The sequence below is a fragment of the Lactuca virosa genome, chromosome 7 (genome assembly GCF_052849685.1).
Source record: "Lactuca virosa cultivar CGN04683 chromosome 7, Lactuca_virosa_CGN04683_v6, whole genome shotgun sequence".
Lineage (NCBI taxonomy): Eukaryota > Viridiplantae > Streptophyta > Magnoliopsida > Asterales > Asteraceae > Lactuca > Lactuca virosa.
The window spans coordinates 152,657,055-152,678,338 of record NC_136432.1 but is presented as its reverse complement, the minus strand read 5'-3'; the positions used below and the strand labels follow the sequence as shown (position 1 = coordinate 152,678,338).

The window sequence follows — 21,284 nt, the reverse complement described above, 5'->3', positions numbered from 1 at the left end:
GATTTTGAAATCGATTGATAGCAGTTTAGCAGCTTCGCTGCTACCATCAGGTGCTACAGTTGTTGGATTTGAGGGTTACGTCGGAAGTTCACGAATTGATACTTCTACATCGATAACCCAAGACACCGATTCTTTTTTCTTGGTATTTCAAGTTCCTTTTCCTTCTTTTTCTGATGTACACCAGTATTTAAGTTTCAGAACTTTAAAATTTTAGATACAAATGAATTTGTCACAAAAAAGACCTAAGAAATAATCTACAGCTTAACTATGGATGTCAGTTGAATTTTCGTTTACAAACAATAACATTCGGTCATGGCCTCCATGTGTTCGATAAAATGCTTCAATGAAAAAATAGTTAATAATCTTTAATGTTTTTACTTCGCTTTGTTCCTTATTCTTTTCAGAACTATATAACTTAATTTAGATTGGGTTGGATGCCCTTTTCATAACAAATAGGTTGATGCTAGTTCCTTATTCTGTCAGAATTTGTAGTTAAATACATTGAGGATATCGAGAAGAAACATAGGGAACCCGAAGAAGCAAAACAAGTTTTCAAATTGGTATGTGATGAATCAACAATTTAAAGACCCCTGGTAAACCTCATGATCCTCGATATTATGCAAGACCAATTCATGAAGCAGCACGTCAAGATGCTTATGAGGTTGTTGATGAGATTTTAATGAAAAACTATCAGGTTCGTCTTCTTTGTTTTTATTTGGTATTGAAAAACTTAAACTTTGATGTTCCCTTACTATGTTCCATGTGGTTTGGATATTTGTTTTTTTTTCTTGTAACATGATTTTTTATACATAAAGAGAAACTGAATATTCAAAACCATTATACAAGAATAGTGTATTCCGTAAGAATATTATTGTTGTATTCTGATAGAATTGTAGTTAATTATTTATATGTTTAATGTGCAGTTGTTACAATGTATCACTACAAAATATTTGGCAATGAATTTGTAATAAAAATGGCTTGAAGAATGGCTTGAAGACCTGATGGGAAAGGCTTGAAGAATGAATCAAAGAATGATCACACTCACTGTTTTAAGAATGTTGTTATTTTTTAAGAATTACACTTGTTATTCTTTCAGAATGTTGTTATTATTCAATGAATCACAAATCATACAATGTAATTATTTGGTATATTCTTAGTTCAATAATCGATTTTGTGTATTCTTTTCAGAATGTATTTACTAGTTTATGGTTGGCATTATGTCACTCTGACAGAATAAAATCGAAAATATATTTACTAGTTTATGGTTGACATTCTGTCATTCTTACAGAATAAATTCGGATTTTTAAATTTGAATTAATTTAAAATATTCATATTTTTAAAAATAAGGGAATTAATTATCCCTAAAAATCCGAAAATTTTCTTTTTTAATATAGGTTAATTGGCTAAAATGCCCTTATGCTGAAATTTGTGTGATTATATGATACATGTTATCATATTCTAATATCATAGACCCCCAGATCATGACCTTTGATTCTATTCCATCCGGCGGTCCAGATCTGTGCATTCTGGGACATAATAGTTAGTAAAAACAAAATAATAACATAACCATATATATATATATATATATATATATATATATATATATATATATATATATATATATATATATATATATATAGTATTTGTTAAATAAAAGAGACAAAGGACATGAATTGTGATATGGCCCACCCATTAAAAACAAATTCTATATGATTTTTTTTTGTTGCGACATGTTATTGTTGTTGCAAGTTTTTTAGTAGATCACATCATTATTCATCAGGTTCGTATATTAATTTTTTTCTATTATCCTAATGATGTGATATACTCATGATGGCAACGTCCTAGGACACTGTCTAGAATGTTGAATAGTCCTAAAGACCTTAGGCATCACACACGACGTCCCAGGACACACCTGAGAAGCTTTCGTGTAACACCCAGTTTCAGAATGTTTCTAATTTTGGGATAACATGCTATAATTTGATCGAATAAAGGTCTTAAGCTTCAAAGGAATATGGTTTAGACCCTATTGGATGTTGATAATGTCGGTTAAGTGACTTAAGCCCTTGTATTGTGCTTTGAAGCAAAAGGGTAAAATGGGAAAAGTAATAATCCAGACTTTTTGCATTTATTAATGATTTTAGTTTGGTATGTTTTAAGTCAAAAATAAGAAGATTGGATTGTGGGGCTTGTCAATACCTTCACGTACATATAAAGATCACTAAAAACGGAGTTAGAATGAAGAAGTTATGATAAATTTGAAGTTGAAGCTGAAAACCAGAAAAATCGAGAATTTATCGGAAAGCACGGAGTGCCCTTTAAAAGCGCGGGGAGCTTCCAACCCAATGGGTTGTGCGTTTTTAGGGTTTTTGAGGGAATTTAAAGGCCATTAACCCATAGGGTTTTCCATTTCTTAGCCTCCATCACCTCTAGAACGATCCCAAGTGAAACACTAGCCTCTCTTCTCTCATTTTGAGCTTTAAACCACTTTTGGAGGCTTATTTATTATAGTTTGGTGTGATGCTTGAAGATCAAGGTTGTGCAAGGTAATTTGGTGAAGGGCTCAAGGTTGGATATAGCAAAGTTATTATATTTTTGGACTATTGTGAGTAAAAAGCTTCAATCTTGATCTTTAGTTTGTTAGATCTTTGCGTATGCCCTTTTATGCCTTATTTTGCCTTTTGGGGTGGGATCTTGGTGTTTGATGGGCTCCAACACCTTTCATGCACTCTATAATGCTTCTAGGACCTTATGATTTGATAAAGTTTGGACCTTTAACACTCTCTTCAATCCATGCAATCCTTGGTGATGCTTTAGGCCATCTTGAGTGTAAAAAGCTTAGATATTGGAAGTACTTGTTAGATTGAGACAAGAAAGATGCATTCTTGGACTTTATGAGATTAAAAGTGTAGATCTTGTTTGTTTTGGATAGGCTTAATGGATAAAGTTGGAAACTTTATCCATTTAGACCTTATGGGAGTTTAGATCTGGAATTGGGGTATTGAATTAATGGATTAAGTCACTTTACCCTTTGAATTAAGCCAAAGCATAGTGCGCTTTTCCTAAGCGTGGGGCACTTTCTGACTTTTCTCGGACGCGTCTGTTTTAAGCCTTAAACTCGATGTCTTCTAACAAAGAACAGGGCGCTTATTAAGTGCATAACACACTTTTTGACCAAGTGTTGATTTTGACCGTTGACTGTTGACTTTTTGACCAGTTTGACTTTTGGTTAAACTTGGAGAGGTTTTGAGCTATAGTTTAAGGTTTAGATTGTGATTGGTTTAAGTGGTTCATATAACTGATTATGTGGGTCTTCGAATAATGGACTTTAGATCTTTGATCAGGTGAGTCTTCTCATTATACTATGTAGGACATTAGGCGTCGTTTCGTGTTTGTTGTCTTTATGACTCTTGCTATATGTTTGTATGAAAGACCATGGGGAGCCCATGACAATTGCAGGAGTGATGTAAGGCTATGAATTTGCCTGTAGCATTCAGTTGGGATGAAATAAGCTCGTTGGATGGAATAGGCCGTTGCAGGAGTGTTTGTAAGACTATGATTAGGTCCATTGAATTCACTTGGGATGAAATAGGCCTGTGGGCTTTATATTGTATTGTATCGATATGTAAGTAAAATATATTACATTTTAACGGGAGTAATCTTAACGAAAGTTGTAGTAGACTCAAAAAACGAACATGTAGATATATAGATCATTAAAATCTAATATCGTATGAAGAAGTTACATAACACAAGACCTAAGCCAAACCACAAGACCTACGCAACCAAGCAGTCGAGATCGCGATGGACATAAGCATCAACAGCCCCAAACACCTCATCAATGATTGTCCCACGTAAGATGTCGTGAGAAAAAACTAAAGAAATCATTCATAAATATAAAAACAAAAAAGACTTATTTTAAAACAAAAAAATATTAAAGACTAAATGTGTACAAAAATAATAAGGATTAAAATGTTTACAAAATGAGAAATATATTACCCTATTAAGTCATTTTTCCCGGTTAACCTGGAGTAACCGGTCATGACTGAATGTGTACAGTTTAACGAGTTGACCTGTTAACCTGGAGTGTCTTAATGACTAAATGTGTACAAATCAAAAAATATATTTCATTTTTAAATCATTATCCCTATTAATAATTCATCAAGTTCCCTGGAATTAATGTTGTTTTCAGTCCGGTAAGGAACGCTACATAAATAAATGAAAGTGGGCCAGTAGTCTTACGGGCTGTAATCGGACCCAGGGTAACACCGACCGACAACCCGACCTTTTTACGAAGGTGTTGCTAGTTGCTACAAAGGAATTGAAGCCATGAAAGACCAAAATCAACAATGGGGAAGCTCTTCATTGTCCTCTTTCTCTTTACATTTTTCACTGCGTGGACTGTGAAAGCTTGGACCGGTGAAATCCATGGCAGAGTTGTCTGCGATGTCTGTGCCGATGGTTCCGTTGGTCCTGAAGATCACGTCTTAGAAGGTCGGCGTCAATCCCTTCTTAAACCCTATCAACTCTATCGTATCTTCATTCACATACACTTGTTTACAATTTGTTTGATTTATTTTCTTGCAATCCCTTAAAATTGTTAGATTTAGTACACATGTAGTTCGAATTTTGCTTAATTTGTCGGTGCAAGTTGAGTCAGTGTCAGTAGTTCGCTCATTGGTTACTTCAATCAGTGCAAGCAAATTTACCATGACTTTATTCAAGTCTAAAACATCTGTCTTGCTCCGTTAATTTCAACTGATTTTGAACTTCCTGCTTTCGAGATCACAAAGTTTGTTTTCTGTGATTTATGTTACAAATTGTGGCCACCATTAACAACTGTATATTCGTGTAATGTAATTGGTAAGAGATAACAAGTAAGAAACCTAATTATTCTGAATTTGGACTCCATTAATGTCACCTGATTTGTCATTTGTAGCCATATTCTGATAGCTCAAGAGCATGTATCACACATGAAAGAGCATATCGAAATTAAACCCTAATAGATCTTCTACATGGAAATTATCTTTCTCAAAAATCTTATCTTTATACTGCCTTGAACTTAATTTTGGGCGAAATAGAACAAATTGTACTGCATTTGACAGATATTTTGTGACAATTACAAGTTTTGGTCCCACCCATAAAGGAGGGACAAGGACACTGCAAAAGACCTAAATGTCGTCCTTTTCATCCTTATAATCCAAAATAGTCCTAAAAAGTTTGTCCAGTACTTGTAACTGACAGTCCTGACAGTCTTTTCAATGAAAAAATGTTGTGATTGTGTGATTGTAGGCGCAGAAGTTGCGGTTCTTTGCATAACGAAATCAGGGGAAGTTTTAAATTACCAAGCGTTCACGAATTCAAAGGGAATATATACAGTGGCTGAAACTATGCCAGAAAGTGAACGTTGGGATGCTTGTTTGGCAAGACCTATTAGCAGTTTCCATGAACATTGCACTCATCTTGGAGATGGATTTTCTGGTGTGAAATTTGGTTATAATCATGTATCTGGCTACTCTCATGCTGTTAGACCTTTTGTATATCGACACGCTAGTATTCCAATGTATTGTGCTTGAATGTATGAAGCGTATGATTATAGTATAATAAAATGGCACAAGTAGTTGTACTTAATGTGTAAAGTTTAAATGATAGGTAGGATTATGGGAATGAAATTGAAATATGAAGAAAATTGCTATATGTTAGGCATTAGGTTGGTAAGAAATGGGATGAAATTCTAATTAAAGTTGAATTAAAATTTCACTTTTAATTAACAGTTTTATTTTTATTATATATATATATATATATATATATATATATATATATATATATATATATATATGACTGAAGGTTTTTTTGGTCTTTTGAATGAATAATAGAATTGCATTCCTTCGACCCACTTTTAGGATCGGTGAAATTTTGTTCCATTTAACATAAAATATTTCTATTTTTTTTTTGAAACGACAAACTATCTATACCATCTATGTCTCTTAGGAGACTTGAACCCATGACCTCTTTTTGAAAGGATCTATTTAGTATCAAAATTCAAAGGGCATATGGCATAATAAATGGTAGTTGGAAAAATGTGAGAGTTAGTCGCTCTAAAGTAGTGTTAGTTTTTTTGCAAAAATATATTTTTGATTATTTTTGTACAAAAAAATGCAATATTTTAAAATTTCATATTTAATATTTAGAAATTAAGTTGAGATATTTTAATGGTTAAAATTTTTTTTTGTTTTAATTTCTTAATAATAAAAAATGGGACCCACAAACCTTTTACTTAAATATTTTTCAAACTACTGTTACTTTTGCAGTAGTAAATAAAGTGTCGAATATTTGATAAAACAAATTAATTGACTTGTAACAGGTAGTCAATACCGAGACGTGATTGGTGGAGGTTGGCGCAAAAGGGGGGATAACCGAGGGCCCAAAGAAAACGGTTGGAAATGTTACGGGAAACGCTTTCTTCTCCGGTTTTCATCTCCGTTTATACAGATGAAAGTCCAGATTTCTTGAAACTAAAATGATAGCATGGATAAAACAGTTGGTGATCACATTCGGGGCTTCGTTTCTTTGGCTCGTTTGCTTGATTTACTTTACCCAGGTCTGATTTCAGTCTCATCCGCTTCTTTGTCGATTATGATTTCCCCAATTTAAATTACGATTTATGATGCATGGATTAAGGGTTTTAGCATGTTAATCCACTATCTTGGGTAGTTATTCAGAATCACAAACGTTAGATGCATAAAGTTGGGGATTCAACATAATTCCAATTCGGAAAGTTAAATGAAGGACATGTCAATTTTGACTTCGAAATTTAGTTCATTTGATTTTCATATTATGTTCATGTTTAAAATTACCATAGATAATAGACCTTTTGAATAGCCAAGGAACTCTTCTCAGGACATGCACAATGTAGGTCCACCCATGGTTGTTTCTCTTCGTGAAGAACAAAAGTGTTATTTTCACACATGAATCGAATCAAGATACGAACCATTTGGTTTCTTATTTCTAATGGTTTCCATGATTTTTTATTCGATTAGGGTTTTAGATCATTTGTATGGACAGCAGTTTCCTACCAGCTGAAAGACAAATTAAAGCTATCACCCTCAGCTTCTCAATTCGTAACCTCGATATCATTTTTTCCATGGAGCATAAAACCAGTATACGGGTATTGTTCTAATTGTTAAGCTTTCATTTGGTTAGTGTACTTTTTGAAAATCTTGTTTATTTATGGTTGCGCATCTTGGGTGCAGAATTATATCAGATTGTATCCCAGTAAATGGAAGGAAAAGGGTTCCTTATTTAGTCATTGCAACACTTCTCTCCCTCTTTTCATGGGCGATTCTTGGCTCACAGGAATCAACAAGAAATTCTCAACATCAACTCATGATCTTCTTGTTATTGCAAAATCTGGGCTCTGCAATGGCAGATGTTGTCATTGATGCAATGATTGCAGAAGCAGCAAGGCGTGAAAAGTATGTTCTTTCTACTCACTCCATTTTCAAGGTACACTTTGACTTTTAGAAGTCAAAGTAACTTATAATATACTCCAGAATTGCCATAAAAACATCACGTTTCAAAGAAGAAGACGTTAGATATGAAAAAAAAATTATAATAGATGTTAAAAATTTAAAAGAAAAAGATGTTTAAATTTAACAAAATCCATATACAGTTGTATATGAGAAGTAGTAGTTTTGACCTCAAAAACCAAATTGTAAGACTATAGGGGCCCATTTCTTTTTCTTTTCTCAGTAAGTGCTGAAAGGGTAAATGATGTCTGTCTAGTGTAAGTACTGTAAGTAAGATACACACAAAGTCCGTTTCGTTTTTGGTCAATGTGAGTAAACGACCAATTTACCCTTATGTAAAAAAGAAACAACACTAAAAGCTCTCTAATTTCCCATATTTTTGCAATTACATTTCTTTTTAGACTAAATAAACTGTCTGATTGTGAGTAAATGACCATGTTACCCTTCCCTATTACGTAAAAAAAGAAACGACACCTAAAGCTCTCTAATTTCCCGTATTTGTTTCCATTAAAATGACCATTTTACCCTTGTGTTGATTCAGAGCTAAATACGCGGGGGACCTGCAATCAATATCCTGGATGACAATGGCTCTAGGGGGAATATGTGGTAGTTTGTTTGGAGGATATGCACTAACTAATCTCCAAATGGGCAACATATTTTTACTTTTCTCATTTCTGCCAACTATACAGCTACTTTCATGTGGTTTTGTGACAGAAAGCCCAATCAGTAGTTTAAATTTTACCGTGTTTCCTAGCTTTAATGCCTCTGAAATATATAGTGGAAGTGGACCAGATGAAGAAAGATCATCAAATGAGGCTCCTAAACCTGGTTCATTGGTGAGAAAGAGGAGCCATAAAATCAGCAAGAAAAAATATTTAGAGTCAATTAAAGATCAGATGCCTGAAAAAGAAGGATCTCTGCCATTAAAATGGTTTTGGTCTTTGAAAATGGCTGGTTATACTTTGTTTGAAGCTTTTCGACAGCCAATCATTTTAAGGTACAACTTGATAAACTCTCATAAATAGCAATCTACTTTTACTCATTTTTCTATTTTGCTTACTGGACTGGGAAAATCATTAATAAGACCATTTACTTTTCAAATTTGATTTGTGTTGGGTAATTTTGACTAAAAACCGGTGAAATGCTGACGTGGACGAATTGTTTTTATTACAGTTTATTATTATTTTTTGAAGTTGAAAGTTTTATAATGCTTTTTGAAGGTTGGATGGTTTCAGTAACAAACACTCTTGTTTTGTAAGTCTAGTGGCCAAATTAGAGATGGAGTAAAAGTGTGTTGTTATTTGTTGCTTCTTGTTTTTCTCTATATTTCTTATATATGATGGGATAGATTTAGGGTCTGGACTCTGGACTCTGGATGGATAAAGTGATGTCTGAGAAATAAGTTTCTTAGTGGGCCAAATGAAATGACCATTTTACCCTTCTGATGTTGAGCAAAAAACGACTATCTGTTTGACAACTCTCATAAATTGAAATTGTAAATGAAGAAAAGTAAGAAAGAAACAAGTAAAATCATTCTTTTTTGGACTGAAAGAACGAGAGTAAATGACCATTTCACCCTTCTTTCTAGAAGCGATGCAAAATAAAAATGAATGTTCCTTTGAAAACTGTTATAAAACGAACTTGTAATTCATGTATGAACAAAGACTGTTTCCTTTTTGGACCATTTTACCCTTTTGTCTAGAAATGATGCTGAATAAAAGAAATGGGTGATTGTACTTTGTTTTTGAGAAGTATTTATTACAAATTGAAACTGCAAATGACAAAAATTAAGGAAGAAACAGGTACTTGATAGATGATTAGGTTCCCTTTTTAATATAAAAAACAAATATAGTATATCGTTGTGGTATTAAATAATGATGTTAATTTTGTATGATTAATTAATTAATTGTAGTTCTGATTTAGAAAATTGGGCAAACCAAAACCAGACCAATGGGTTGGTTTTTCCTATCGCAGGTGACGATTCCTAATCTATCAACAGTGAAGTTCTATTACCAAACAGAAGTTCTGAATCTAGAACCTTCTTTTTTGGGCACTTCCCGTGTTATTGGCTGGATGGGCCTCCTGTTTGGAACTTTCATTTACAACCGCTTTCTAAAGAAGATCAAGTTACGAAAACTTCTCACGTAAGTTCTTCTCTCTTCTTAATACATTAACCCCCCTTTATTGCCTTAACCCATTATTATGTTCAGATTCAGTCAAACAAAACACCCATATATATATATATATATATATATATATATATATATATATATATACACACACACACACTAAATGTTCCATTTCATAACAGTATAATTAACCATCTGAATGCGAGCGAGTAAATGACGGTTTTACCCTTGGGGAATATACATATACTTGCAGGTTGTCTCATGTTATACTCTCTCTCACGACACTTCTAGACATAGCATTGGTTTCTAGACTAAATGTTGGGTTTGACATTTCGGATGAAGCAATGGTGTTGTTTGGGTCTGCTCTCTCTGATGCAATCCATCAATTCAAGTATGTAATGTAATGTATTTAAATTCATTTGATTTGACTACAAGCTTTATCCGTTGACTTTTTTGTTGACTGCAGGGTGATGCCTTTCCTGATTCTATCAGGCTACCTATGTCCACCTGGAATAGAAGGGACTCTATTTGCGCTCTTCATGTCAATAAGCAATTTTGGGTCCACTATAAGTTCCTTTTTTGGTGCTGGTTTGGCTTCGGTTCTAAACATCTCTTCGGGTTCCTTTCATAATCTTAGTTTTGGGATTGGGATTCAAGTCATTTGCACATATATACCAATTGTTTTCTTGTTTTTGATACCAAAGGATGCTACTGGGATGACAACATAATTCATAGATTACTTACTTTAGATGACTTGATTGTTAAATGGGATGGATTATGGAATGAGAGGAGATAGTTTCAACACATCATTTTAAAACGAGTCAAATTTGGATATATTTTGTTCTTAACAATTCACATGGATAAAAATGGGTTAAAAGTTTACCATGGGGCCTAATTTATTAGAATTAGAGCTAACTTGGGGTGCTATTTTATAAAATAAACCATCGTTTATAAGTTAAAGCGGGTTATAAGTCGAAACGAGTAACCTTTGATTTTTGTCAATAATTTAATATGTTAAATATTAGAGATACATGTTAGTGACCATCTGAAATATGGCAGTACGTCCAAAGCAGCCAACATTTTGAATTTATCAAAATGACCACCATGTCATTTCTAAGTAATTTTAGACTAAAAGTATGTCATAACAAAAATACAATTGTTAATAAAAAAGCACATTTCGGATTTCAAACTAAACATTGCGGTCAGTAAAAAAACTATTTCGAAATTTTGAAAACATATGTTTGTTTTTATTAAAATCTAATAAAAAAATTAAATAACCATAGCAAAAGTGAAGTGTATTAAGATAGAAGGGATGAAAGATGTCATTTAAATGAAAATACATTAAGTATTCCGGATTTACAAAAGATAGAAAAAAATATAAGTGTTTAGTAAAAGTGGAAAAAAAATACTCATTAATCAAATCCAAAATGTCATTTCATCATAAAATGATAAGTCATTTTGGTACATGTCCTAAAGTTTGGTCGTTTTTTTATAGTTTTGGTAATCATGTCGTTATTTTATAATTATAGTGTGTTAATCATTAAAATGAATATATTTTATTTTTTATCACAAAATAACTATGTAAATCACTAAAAAAGGTTTGTGTATTTGTGAGGTACTTTTACTTACACAAAAGGCAATTTGTCCAAAAAAAAAAATAATAATGTCGGTGAATTTAGCCATGAATTAGGCTAGAGGGAGTGGTGCCACAAAATGTGCCTTTTCTTCACTGCCACGTAGACGACACATCACTTTTTGCCACAGAAGTGTGGTTTCATGCCACACACAAGCAGTGGTGCCACACTCCTTTAATTATTTTTATTTTTAAATAAATAAAAATTTTCGTTTTAATTAAAAACAAAATATTTCATTAATTAAAAATAAAAACCATTACATTACTTAAAAAAATAACATGATATTCCAAGTATCTCTATCCGAAGCAAGTTGCAAAAATTTATCCATTCTATCTTTTATGCCTTGCACATTCTCGCTCATTTCTTTCAAGTCATCCGATTCTGACGCTTTGCCTTTGCCTTTGCCTTTTGTTTTATCCCTCCCCATTGGTCGGGGGGGGGGGGGGGGGACACTTGAACGGGCTCATCATCGTTGAGGTCAAAACCAACACGAGCATCCGATGAAGTGTGATCGGATTCGGAAATTCTTGACCGTTTTGATCCACTATCGATGTATTCGTCCATTGTTTTTTGATATTGCCATTTTTTGTTGCCTTTGAGTAGATTCCAATCTTCAACAAAACTTGAAAGTCTTCTTTTGCTCTTTTTGGTAAATGTTAAAAACTTTCTCCAAAATCACATCGTCACTTTCGCCGCTTTTCCATTGTCGTTTCATGTTGTTATACAAATCGTTAAACAACATGAAGTCTTTGTTCATCTTTCCCCATTTCGAGTAGACTTGATGTTTAGAACGATATGGTTGTAGGTTCATTCATTTGTGAAACCTAGCTCTAACGCGCATCCAAAAACGATCATGTTTTCGGTCCCCTCCCGTCTTCGCATCTTCTGAAACGTCAATCCATGATTGTGCTAATACTAACACTTCTCGAGGTTCCCACATATTAGATTCCATATTCTCTTTTCTTTTATTTTCTGGTTTAGAGGGTTTAGTTTGTGGAACAATTTCTAGTTCGGATTCGGAAATGGGTGTTTGTGGTTGTGATTGTGTTTGTAGAACAAACTCTGGTAAAGAATCAAAATCAAAAGGATCAAAATTTGGGTCGAATTGTGGTTGTGTTTGTGGAAGTGGTTGTGTAGGGCGTTGTGGTTGTTGGATATGTTGCGGAAAATTGGGAAGCATATCGTCGTAGTGGTAGAAAGGAGGCGAATAAACCGGTTGATCAAGTGAAGGTATTGGAGTTGTGGTTTTTGTAGTGGGTGTTTTTTGATTGGTAGGAATTTTGGAGGATGGCATTTTTGTAGGTATTAGAATGAGGAAGATGGTAAAAAAAAAAAGATGTGTTTGTTAGTTATTTTGGTTAATATGGTAATGTATTTATAGTGTTAATAAAAAATATATATATAAAAAAAAAAATTAATTTAAAATTTTGACCATTTGCAACGGTAATAAAGGTGGCCAATCAAAATCGTCTGTGAAGCGCTCCCTCCCACAGCCGTAGTGCGGCCTCAACCGCACCTCTATCGCACCCAGGGGCGGTGTTCCGTCCTACGTGGCACAAGGGTGTGGCCATTGTCGCAACCCACTCCCTAAAGCCTTAGCAAACATACTCTACTTGCGAGTGTTGTGTAAAATTCGCGAATATACAAAATAATGAAAAAAAATCATTTTTGTACAGAAAAACCATGATTTAACTCACAAAATTCAATATTCACAACTTGATAAGATAAATATTTCTAAGTGACAAAATCTAGTTGAAATGGCTAAGGTGCATGTTATAACATTTAGATCATAGGCTATGTTTGGCGTACTAGCTGAAAAGTTAGCTGTTAGTTGAAAAGCTAGTTGATAGCTGAAAAGTTAGTTGTTAAATAAAAAACTAGCTGATAGTTGAAAAGCTAGATGATAAAATGTAACATCCGGAATTCCAGGTATCATATTTTAATTATTTAGTTTGTGTCAAGAAGAGGGACTCGACGAGTTGACGCCTAGACTCGTCGAGTAGGATCGCGATTGCTGACTGGATTTAATGAATGGACTCGACGAGTCGGCAAGTTGACTCGACGAGTCCGCGCTGTGGACAGAAACCCTAAATCCTCGGGCATGTGCCCTATTTAAGGGATCTTATGGCCCTCATTTGCGGCCACCTTCACCCTTGAGAGCACCAGAGAACCTGAGAGCTTTGTGAGTGAGAAAAGAAGCCATTTTCATCATTTCTAGTGTGATTTTGCAAGAAAGAAGGAAGGAGGGCAAGCTAGGCAGATTGAGGAGCTCAGATCTACTACCATTTGATCAGAAGAGGCTGCTAGAGGTCCCAAGGTGTATATGGTGATCTACTTGAATTTAGGGTTTTCTTATGCCTTCTTTAGCTTGGATTCGAATCATATGAGGTCCCAAGGTGTAATTCTTCTTAGATCTGGACCTTAAGAGGTCCAGAGAGTCCTAACTATCCTGCTTTATGCTATTCCTTTGGAGATATGAACCTAGGTTGCCATTTTAGAAGCTATTTCACAAAAAGAAGCCCTATGAGTGTTGCATGAGTGTAAAGGTTGGACCTTTACGTGATTATTGTGTATTGGAAGGTCAGATCTATAGGTTAGAGAAGCAGATCAGACCTCAGAAGGTCTTTTGAGTGTTGCCATGGAGGGAACTCGCCGAGTCCATAAGGGGACTCGACGAGTCGAGTCGGGTTGCCCCGCGTTTTGTGACCAGTGGTAACCCGTCGAGAGAAAGGTTAACTCGACGAGTCGAGTGAGGATTTATGAGGATTAAGAGGACACGCATGGACTCGGCGAGTCACACGAGTGCACTCGACGAGTTTGGTCAAAGTTTGACCGTTGACTAGAGTTGACTTCAGTTGACCTTAGGGTTTTGGTCAAGCTGGTTCAAAAGAGGTCGGGGAGGGGTAGAATGGTCTTCTACCCATTCTTTAGAAATGAGGACAAGAGAAAGTATTGATTAGAGATGTTATTATGTTGATAGGAGGAGGCTAGGTCGGGTTATCGAGCACGAGAGGTTATCCGACATCGTACGAGGTGAGTCTTCTCACTATACTTTACCTAGAGTGGTAATTATGTGTGACCGGAAGGTCTTATGTGCTATGATGAGTATGTGATGTATGTTTTTATATGATATGTATGTGTTATGTTATGTTATGAGTATTATGATATGGACCGGAAGGTCAACGGTGTATGGGCCGGAAGGTCAAGATGATACGGACCGGAAGGTCATAGAAGTGGGACCGGACGGTCTATCAGGGTTATGGGACGGAAGTCCCCTGAGACACACAGACTGGAAGGTCTTGTAGAGTTATAGCCTTGAGTGGCGTATGTGCGTATGTGGTATTTTGGGGAACTCACTAAGCATTTATGCTTACCGTTTATGTGATATGTGTATCAGGTACCAGCGAGGATCGCGGGAAGGCACCGACATGATCTGTACACATTGATGGAGTTTTATGTATTTGAGATCTTGGGATTGTTTTATTTGGAGGACATGTGTTACATTGGATTTTGATACTTATTATGAATGAAATTATGTTTTAAAAATGAAAAAAATTGTGTTGGAAATTTACGTTGTTACATAAAAAATAACGTTTGGTAAGACTAGCTGAAAAGCTAGCTGAAATATATAAAATTACATAAAATGACATGTAATAGTATGTGTTTCTATAATTAATTAAGAGGTGTATTTGAAAATTTTAAAAAAAACCCTTAAAAAACTAGCCTAAGTAGCTTTTCAAAAGCTAGTTTATAAGCTAGCTTATAAGCCATTTTTTGGCTTACCAAACACAACAACATAAAAAAGCTCGAAAAATAAGTTAGCTGTGACGCGCCAAATAAAGCTATAGTCTCAAATCGACAATTAAATATTATTAAAAAATAATTTCGCCGATTAGTGGCAAAATGATAATTTTATAATAAAATTATAAAAATGTGATTATATTATATATACAAAAAGTTCTCCGGTTTAGGCCCAAGTCCAATATGTTTGATTACAGGCTTTCCCTGTTCACGTCTGGCGAGTAAAAACCCTATCTCCGACTTTTACCTGTATTCGATCTCTTCGATCGATTTCACGATCATCGGAGGAAAACGAAGCAACTACTCAAGATGACGATCTACATGAATAGATTGTTTCGCAAATCGAATTCAAGTTTTCTTCTATCCAGTGGTAAGGCCCTAAAATCTGAAGTTTCACGATTCAAGGACGACATGTTCTTGGTAGATGCAGGAATTGGAACCCCGAAAATGACCATGCGAGACGAGCTTAGAGGAGTTCCGGGGAGTCATTCCGCAGCCAGGTTCGAGAATAAGGTTGGATTCATGGAGGCAACGGCCGGCGAATCTCTAATCAAAACACAGATCTTGGAGAGATTCTTCATGGATCTCGTCGCCGGTGAACCGGTGATGAAAGAGCGAGCTACGGCTAGGTTTAATGAGATGGCTGGCTCTACTGATGCAGTAGCTGGTGAACCGGCGATTCTTCTTCCACGAAGATTCACGCAGAATCAGGCTTGGATGGAACTGCAAAAGATCTGGCAATCGAATAAAAAGGTCAGAGGATTTATCATGGAGAAAGTTAAAGGTGGTTATTCGGTTGCAATCGCAGGTTACATTGCTTTTCTTCCATATCGTAGTCCGTTGATAGACAGACGAAAATTATCGAATGATAGATTCACCATTGAGACAATCAACTCGAAAAGGAAGAAAATTACAGTGTTTTAATGGCAGCAGTTCCTCTTTCACAATAAATCATCTTAGTTTATGGATGTTGTTTTTTGGGCGAATGTTCATCGACTCTGTAGTTGTCCGTTTTACAAATTTGTTGTTAATTAACTTAGTGTTTAATCACTACAGCAAAATTTTCTTCAAAATTTCATGTGTAGGCCTTTGGTGGAAATGCTCTTCTGTTAATTGTTGAATTCCGATATGAATTTTCTATTTAGATATATGACAGGGCTCTTGAGCTTGAAAAAGATTTGAACTTTTGAAGTTTCATCAATGGCACGCATACATGTAAGTAAAGCTTTATGTTAATGCTTTCTCATATGAAGATGTTTCTTGCTTTTATGATTGATTTCTTCCATTAATCATACTACGTCATGGCTCTATGATAATTGCAAATTAGATGTGGTAATTCATGAATGTGAATATTTATACAAAGATCACATTTTGATTTATCACATTCTTTGACTAATACATAAATTAGAACAGTGTTTGAGGTGTTGGTGAAACCTATTAGCTATGAAAGCTTGTTGAAACTACAAATGTTGCAATGTGTCAAAAAGAAGCGCGGCTTTCATGATCATAGGCTCCATGTTTTGTTATTACCGAATGTTTTGTTATTACCGAATGGGAGTTGATTCTAACTGCTGACATGACAATTTCCGATGTGTAGATGGTTAAGTGGCCATTTATTTCGTTATTAAAGTAAAAATAAACCCATCTTTGTGTTCTTTTTCATCATCTTTATCAAATATCAAGGAAAAAAAAGTGATGAAGAATTTAGGGTTTCTGTTCGTGTTTACAACCAAGAAATAGAAGATGAAGATTAGACCAATAAATGATAAAATGGATCTTGTATGTTTTTTGCATTTAACAACAAAAAACCTATTGAAGTAATTAAAGAAACGCAGCTTCAAGGAACACTAAACTCATACTTCTCTATGTTGTCCTCTAGACCTAATGTATATTTCGTCATTCAGCCTTCTGGTTCTGTATAGTTTTTTATTCTTATTTTTTTTAAACTCATTTGGCTTCAATCCGACCTGACACAACAAGTTTACAAGATTAAACCCTAAACCCTAAGGGAATTCGACATGAAATGAGAAGAAAAAAAAAAAAATGATGTTCCCGAGATTCATTAAAAGAAGTTAAAAGAAGGAAGTGGAGGGAAATGGAATGATCACTTTCCTTCCTAACTTTCTTTTGATTTGGGAGGATTTGAAAAAAAAGAACAAAATAATAAATAATCTTTCTATTTCCAAAAAGTAAGTTTTTCTTCTATCTAAAATCCAAAAGTCACTTTTAAAATGTTTTTACCAAACATCTTTTGCCCTTTATCTTTTCCAAAAAGGACTTTTACTTCTAAAAAAGACAAGCCAAACACCCCCTTAGTGCGAAAAACTAAAAATAAATTAGCAGAAGCTTCTCTGATTATCAGAGCCAGGTTTCGATCCTGGGACCTGTGGGTTATGGGCCCACCACGCTTCCGCTGCGCCACTCTGATTGTTAATAATTGTTGGTAACTATATTTTAATAATCCTTGTTCAACAAAAAACAAAGATTGAATGAAAGGATGAAACATCTGTCCACTGAGTACTAGCCGGTGAATCTGTCAACGTCTTCATCGACTAACAAGAATCTCTAAAAAGCAAGTGAAAGCATAATCGAAGATTTATCGGAGATTGTAGATTCATCTTATTATTGAACCATGAGACGGAGACCAGGAATCGGTGGTTTACAGACTGCCGCCGCTGCTAGGGTTCGTATCAATTTCCCTTATTTCATACTTGCATAGAAATTCGAATTGATGTATATTTTGATTATACTTTTTTCTTTAAAACGATGCATCAGGATCAATATCGATTACTCGGAGAAAATGTAGCCAAGTTAAGAACCGATCTTATGAAAGAGCAGCTTTCCACTTTTCGTTCTCAATTAGAAGACTTTGCTCGGAAACACAAGGTTCTCAATCGATTATCTATTTTTTCCCTACATTTTCTAAATCATCTAATCGCTTATTTGTATTTGGTCAGATTGCATTTTCAAGAAATTTTTTACTCTGAGTTCATCCAACTAAAAGCATTGATTTTTATGGATAGTTTTTAATTGGATGATATGAGTGACAGCTGCTTCCTAATGCGAAGAAAACTTAATAGCAATTATAATGATATAAGTCCAAATACTGTGAATTTTCTGATAGTTCATACTCTCTTATGCTAAGTGCAGAATGACATTCGCAAGAACCCTGTTTTCAGATCACAATTCCATGAGATGTGTGCAAAAGTAGGAGTAGACCCATTAGCATCAAATAAAGGTTTCTGGGCTGAGCTCTTAGGGATTGGTGATTTCTATTATGAACTTGGTAGGTGTTTGCTTTTAGCTCATAAGTTTTGCTTTAAAATGACACCATTGATGTTTATATCTTTACTTATGTGATTATGTCTTTTCCATATTAAGTGTTGTCTTGATAAATGATGTTTAAAGCCTTATTTCCCTGACTTTTTCTATTAAGTTGTTATTTCTGCATTAAGTCACAAAGAAACACTCATATATAACTTACCAGATTAAGTTATGTCCCAATTAAGCAAATAGGAAATAACATCTTATATGGTTTTATCAGGGGTACAAATTGTAGATATATGCTTGGCTACTAGACCCCATAATGGTGGTTTAATCAACTTGGAGGAACTCTGCAAAATTTTAAGTCAGAGGCGAAAGGGTGCTCGTGAGGCAGTTTCTGAAGACGATTGCTTACGTGCAATTAGTAAACTTAAGGTGATGTTTCTTTATTTGTTTTATAAAATTGTGTTAATAAATGTTCAATTTTTATGATTTACTTTTATGATCTTTGTGATTAGTAGCCTATTATGACTATAGCTTTACCAGATTTAGGGCATGTTGATGTATGTTTTCATAAAGTGTTGTGTACATAAATACTGTTTCTTTTCTTAACTAATAAACTATTTAAATATGTGTAAATGACCAGTTTACCCTTCTATTTAGAAATGACATAATAAACAAGATTTAAAATGTTGTTATTATCCTAAGCTTGTTACCTTAATTGATGCTTGTTGCTATCCTAAACCTTTGTTAGCACTATCATTTCAGGTATTAGGGAGTGGATTTGAAGTGATTACTGTTGGAAAAAGAAAGCTTGTTCGTTCTGTCCCAACTGAATTAAAGAAAGATCACAATGAAATTCTAGAGTTGTCCCAGGTTCGCTTTATTACTTCTAAATGACCATTTTACCCTTCAGATTTCAGAAATGACATATACATAAACAAGATTACATTTGGGAAATGAAAGGAAAATGTTTAAGGCAATTTTTAAAAAGTTAGGACTTTATGGGGAAAGCCTTATTAGTTATTTCCCTTACTTTCTATATTAAGTCGTTCTTTCTGATAAAAATATATGATTTGATGCTTTTTTAGGCTCAAGGTTTTGTGACTGTTGAAGAAGTAGAGAGACGTTTATCATGGTCCACTGGTCGTGCCACTGATGCCCTTGAAACTTTATTGGATGTGAGTGCTTATTTTCATTATTATAATTAATAATATGTATTTATCTCATCATGTGAGGTTTTACTAAATTTATGTGTAGGAGGGGCTTGCGATGATTGATGATGGTCATAGAGATGGCAAAAGACGATATTGGTTCCCTTGTGTCTCTTCTGTCTCTTCCTTTGTGGCCATCTGAGACTTTAATTTTGTACTATTGAGAGTTCAAAGAAAAAGAAAAAGGGCAACTTTGTAATTTCATTTGTGTTTAATGATTTGAAAATATTCTATGTACAATACACAAAGTAATGTAACAAATCATCATATCATCATATATGGATAGTGGTAACAATCTGTCTTACATCACATGGATAGAGAATGCATAGTCTGAATATGTTATAATCATTAAGTTGCAATTGGAATCTAACGCCTTACTTTTGCTTGAGACTTGCAATTTTTTTTTTCTTTTTAAAATTTTCCGAGGTAAAATGACATAGCTTCATTTTCAGCATGTTTCGTTTTTATAAGATTTAATTTTTTCAATTGTTCTTGTTTTTCTATATAAAAAGTTGTGTGGAATAAGTACTTTTCAAGGTGGTAAAAGTCACTAGACGGTACTAAGTCGCTCGATTAGTAGGGATCTGAAATTGTAAATCAATTAATTTTTAAATAAATAAATATGCCTAATATCATTAACAAAGTAAATAAATACGATTAATATCATTACAAAATAAGTTAATGACTAATATACTACTAATACTTACTCAACTAGTTTTTATTAAGATAAAACTTTTTCAATATGCTTAAAATTCATCAGCTTCGACAACTTTCCAAAAAATAACAACAAATTAGTAAAATGACCCAAATAGCCATAATTTCCGCATGTAATCACCTGTGAAAATCTTGAGGGCATGCAATTTCTTTTTAACCAGATTTTTGCAGATGGCCACATGCAAAAATATTTGTTTTAGTGAACGGCCAACTGCAAGAATTTGTGAGAAGTCTGTTTTTGTGGAAAAAAAACATGCATTTAATATGTCAAGTTGACTGTGAAAGTTAGAGTTTGTAATACGAAAATTTGTAGAATGTACTGAATGGTTATTTTCAAAGATGTTATTCGCTTAAAAAAACCGTCCACCTTTTTATGTCCGATGTTGTTAGCAAAATTTACCATCTTTTTTGGTCTGATTTTGTTAGAATAGCTCATCACCTTACACTGTCTGGTTTTCTTTTGCTAGAAAAATGCACCGCCTTACCTTGTTTGATTTTGTGCATGTGAGGTTGTACTACTTTGGCATTTTGCTTTAGGATTTGGATATCTTTCTAGGATGGAAGATGGTTGACCAATGGCTGACGTGGAAAGGAAAGGATGCTAGAGATGGGATGGATGATAATTGGGCATACCGTCCACCCTAAAGATAATATAACAAAAGGCAAACCGCTATGTTCATGTTCATGAGGCAAGGAATGTATAATATCTATGCTTAACTTCGTTACACTCTTATCTTATTAACCTCTTTTATAGATTATCATTTTTGTACTGCTAGACCAGTTATGAAAGTCTATTACTAGTTTCATCAATCATTAAATTGAAAAATGTTAGAATAAAAATGCACCACCTTAAGTTAACTTGCAGCCAACCACACATCTTTAATTTAACAGAAATTAAAATATCATTCAACACAATTTATTAGACAAGGATGCGGTGTAGCAGTAGTACGCATACCCGAGAGGAGTGGGAAAAGAGGCACACTTAGGCCTCGTTTGTTTTTCTAC

The 21,284-nt window shown here is 34.3% G+C and overlaps 4 protein-coding genes across 4 annotated transcripts; all 4 read left to right on the top strand.

Moving 5' to 3' along the window:
* The first annotated feature begins 4,313 nt into the window (after window positions 1-4,313).
* Window positions 4,314-5,625, top strand: LOC145123641 (Pollen Ole e 1 allergen and extensin family protein). Its single transcript, XM_079058848.1, has 2 exons — window positions 4,314-4,488; window positions 5,287-5,625. Exons 1-2 carry the CDS (start codon window positions 4,344-4,346, stop codon window positions 5,568-5,570), a joined length of 429 nt encoding a protein of 142 aa, XP_078914974.1. The 5' UTR covers window positions 4,314-4,343; the 3' UTR covers window positions 5,571-5,625.
* A 755-nt stretch (window positions 5,626-6,380) lies between these two features.
* LOC145123667 (putative folate-biopterin transporter 4) lies at window positions 6,381-10,456 on the top strand. The gene is made up of 7 exons (XM_079058872.1): window positions 6,381-6,595; window positions 7,035-7,162; window positions 7,248-7,469; window positions 8,065-8,520; window positions 9,470-9,667; window positions 9,906-10,043; window positions 10,119-10,456. Exons 1-7 carry the CDS (start codon window positions 6,515-6,517, stop codon window positions 10,378-10,380), a joined length of 1,485 nt encoding a protein of 494 aa, XP_078914998.1. The 5' UTR covers window positions 6,381-6,514; the 3' UTR covers window positions 10,381-10,456.
* A 4,806-nt stretch (window positions 10,457-15,262) lies between these two features.
* On the top strand, window positions 15,263-16,200 carry LOC145126294 (small ribosomal subunit protein bS1m-like). Its single transcript, XM_079061688.1, has one exon. It carries the CDS (start codon window positions 15,397-15,399, stop codon window positions 16,009-16,011), a length of 615 nt encoding a protein of 204 aa, XP_078917814.1. The 5' UTR covers window positions 15,263-15,396; the 3' UTR covers window positions 16,012-16,200.
* A 1,357-nt stretch (window positions 16,201-17,557) lies between these two features.
* On the top strand, window positions 17,558-19,874 carry VPS22 (EAP30/Vps36 family protein). Its single transcript, XM_079059002.1, has 7 exons — window positions 17,558-17,770; window positions 17,863-17,973; window positions 18,238-18,373; window positions 18,632-18,786; window positions 19,120-19,227; window positions 19,443-19,532; window positions 19,612-19,874. Exons 1-7 carry the CDS (start codon window positions 17,720-17,722, stop codon window positions 19,705-19,707), a joined length of 747 nt encoding a protein of 248 aa, XP_078915128.1. The 5' UTR covers window positions 17,558-17,719; the 3' UTR covers window positions 19,708-19,874.
* Window positions 19,875-21,284: the final 1,410 nt, after the last annotated feature.

Excerpts from the sequence above, each read along its gene's own strand:
- LOC145123667 (XM_079058872.1), top strand. The coding sequence starts at position 6,515 with ATGATAGCATGGATAAAACAGTTGGTGATCACATTCGGGGCTTCGTTT. Across the intron at positions 7,470-8,064 it reads GAAGCAGCAAGGCGTGAAAA|AGCTAAATACGCGGGGGACC; the intron begins GTATGTTCTTTC and ends GTGTTGATTCAG. Across the intron at positions 8,521-9,469 it reads CGACAGCCAATCATTTTAAG|ACCAATGGGTTGGTTTTTCC; the intron begins GTACAACTTGAT and ends AACCAAAACCAG.
- LOC145123641 (XM_079058848.1), top strand. The coding sequence starts at position 4,344 with ATGGGGAAGCTCTTCATTGTCCTCTTTCTCTTTACATTTTTCACTGCG. Across the intron at positions 4,489-5,286 it reads TGAAGATCACGTCTTAGAAG|GCGCAGAAGTTGCGGTTCTT; the intron begins GTCGGCGTCAAT and ends GTGTGATTGTAG.
- LOC145126294 (XM_079061688.1), top strand. The coding sequence starts at position 15,397 with ATGACGATCTACATGAATAGATTGTTTCGCAAATCGAATTCAAGTTTT.
- VPS22 (XM_079059002.1), top strand. The coding sequence starts at position 17,720 with ATGAGACGGAGACCAGGAATCGGTGGTTTACAGACTGCCGCCGCTGCT. Across the intron at positions 18,787-19,119 it reads GTGCAATTAGTAAACTTAAG|GTATTAGGGAGTGGATTTGA; the intron begins GTGATGTTTCTT and ends CTATCATTTCAG. Across the intron at positions 19,228-19,442 it reads AAATTCTAGAGTTGTCCCAG|GCTCAAGGTTTTGTGACTGT; the intron begins GTTCGCTTTATT and ends ATGCTTTTTTAG.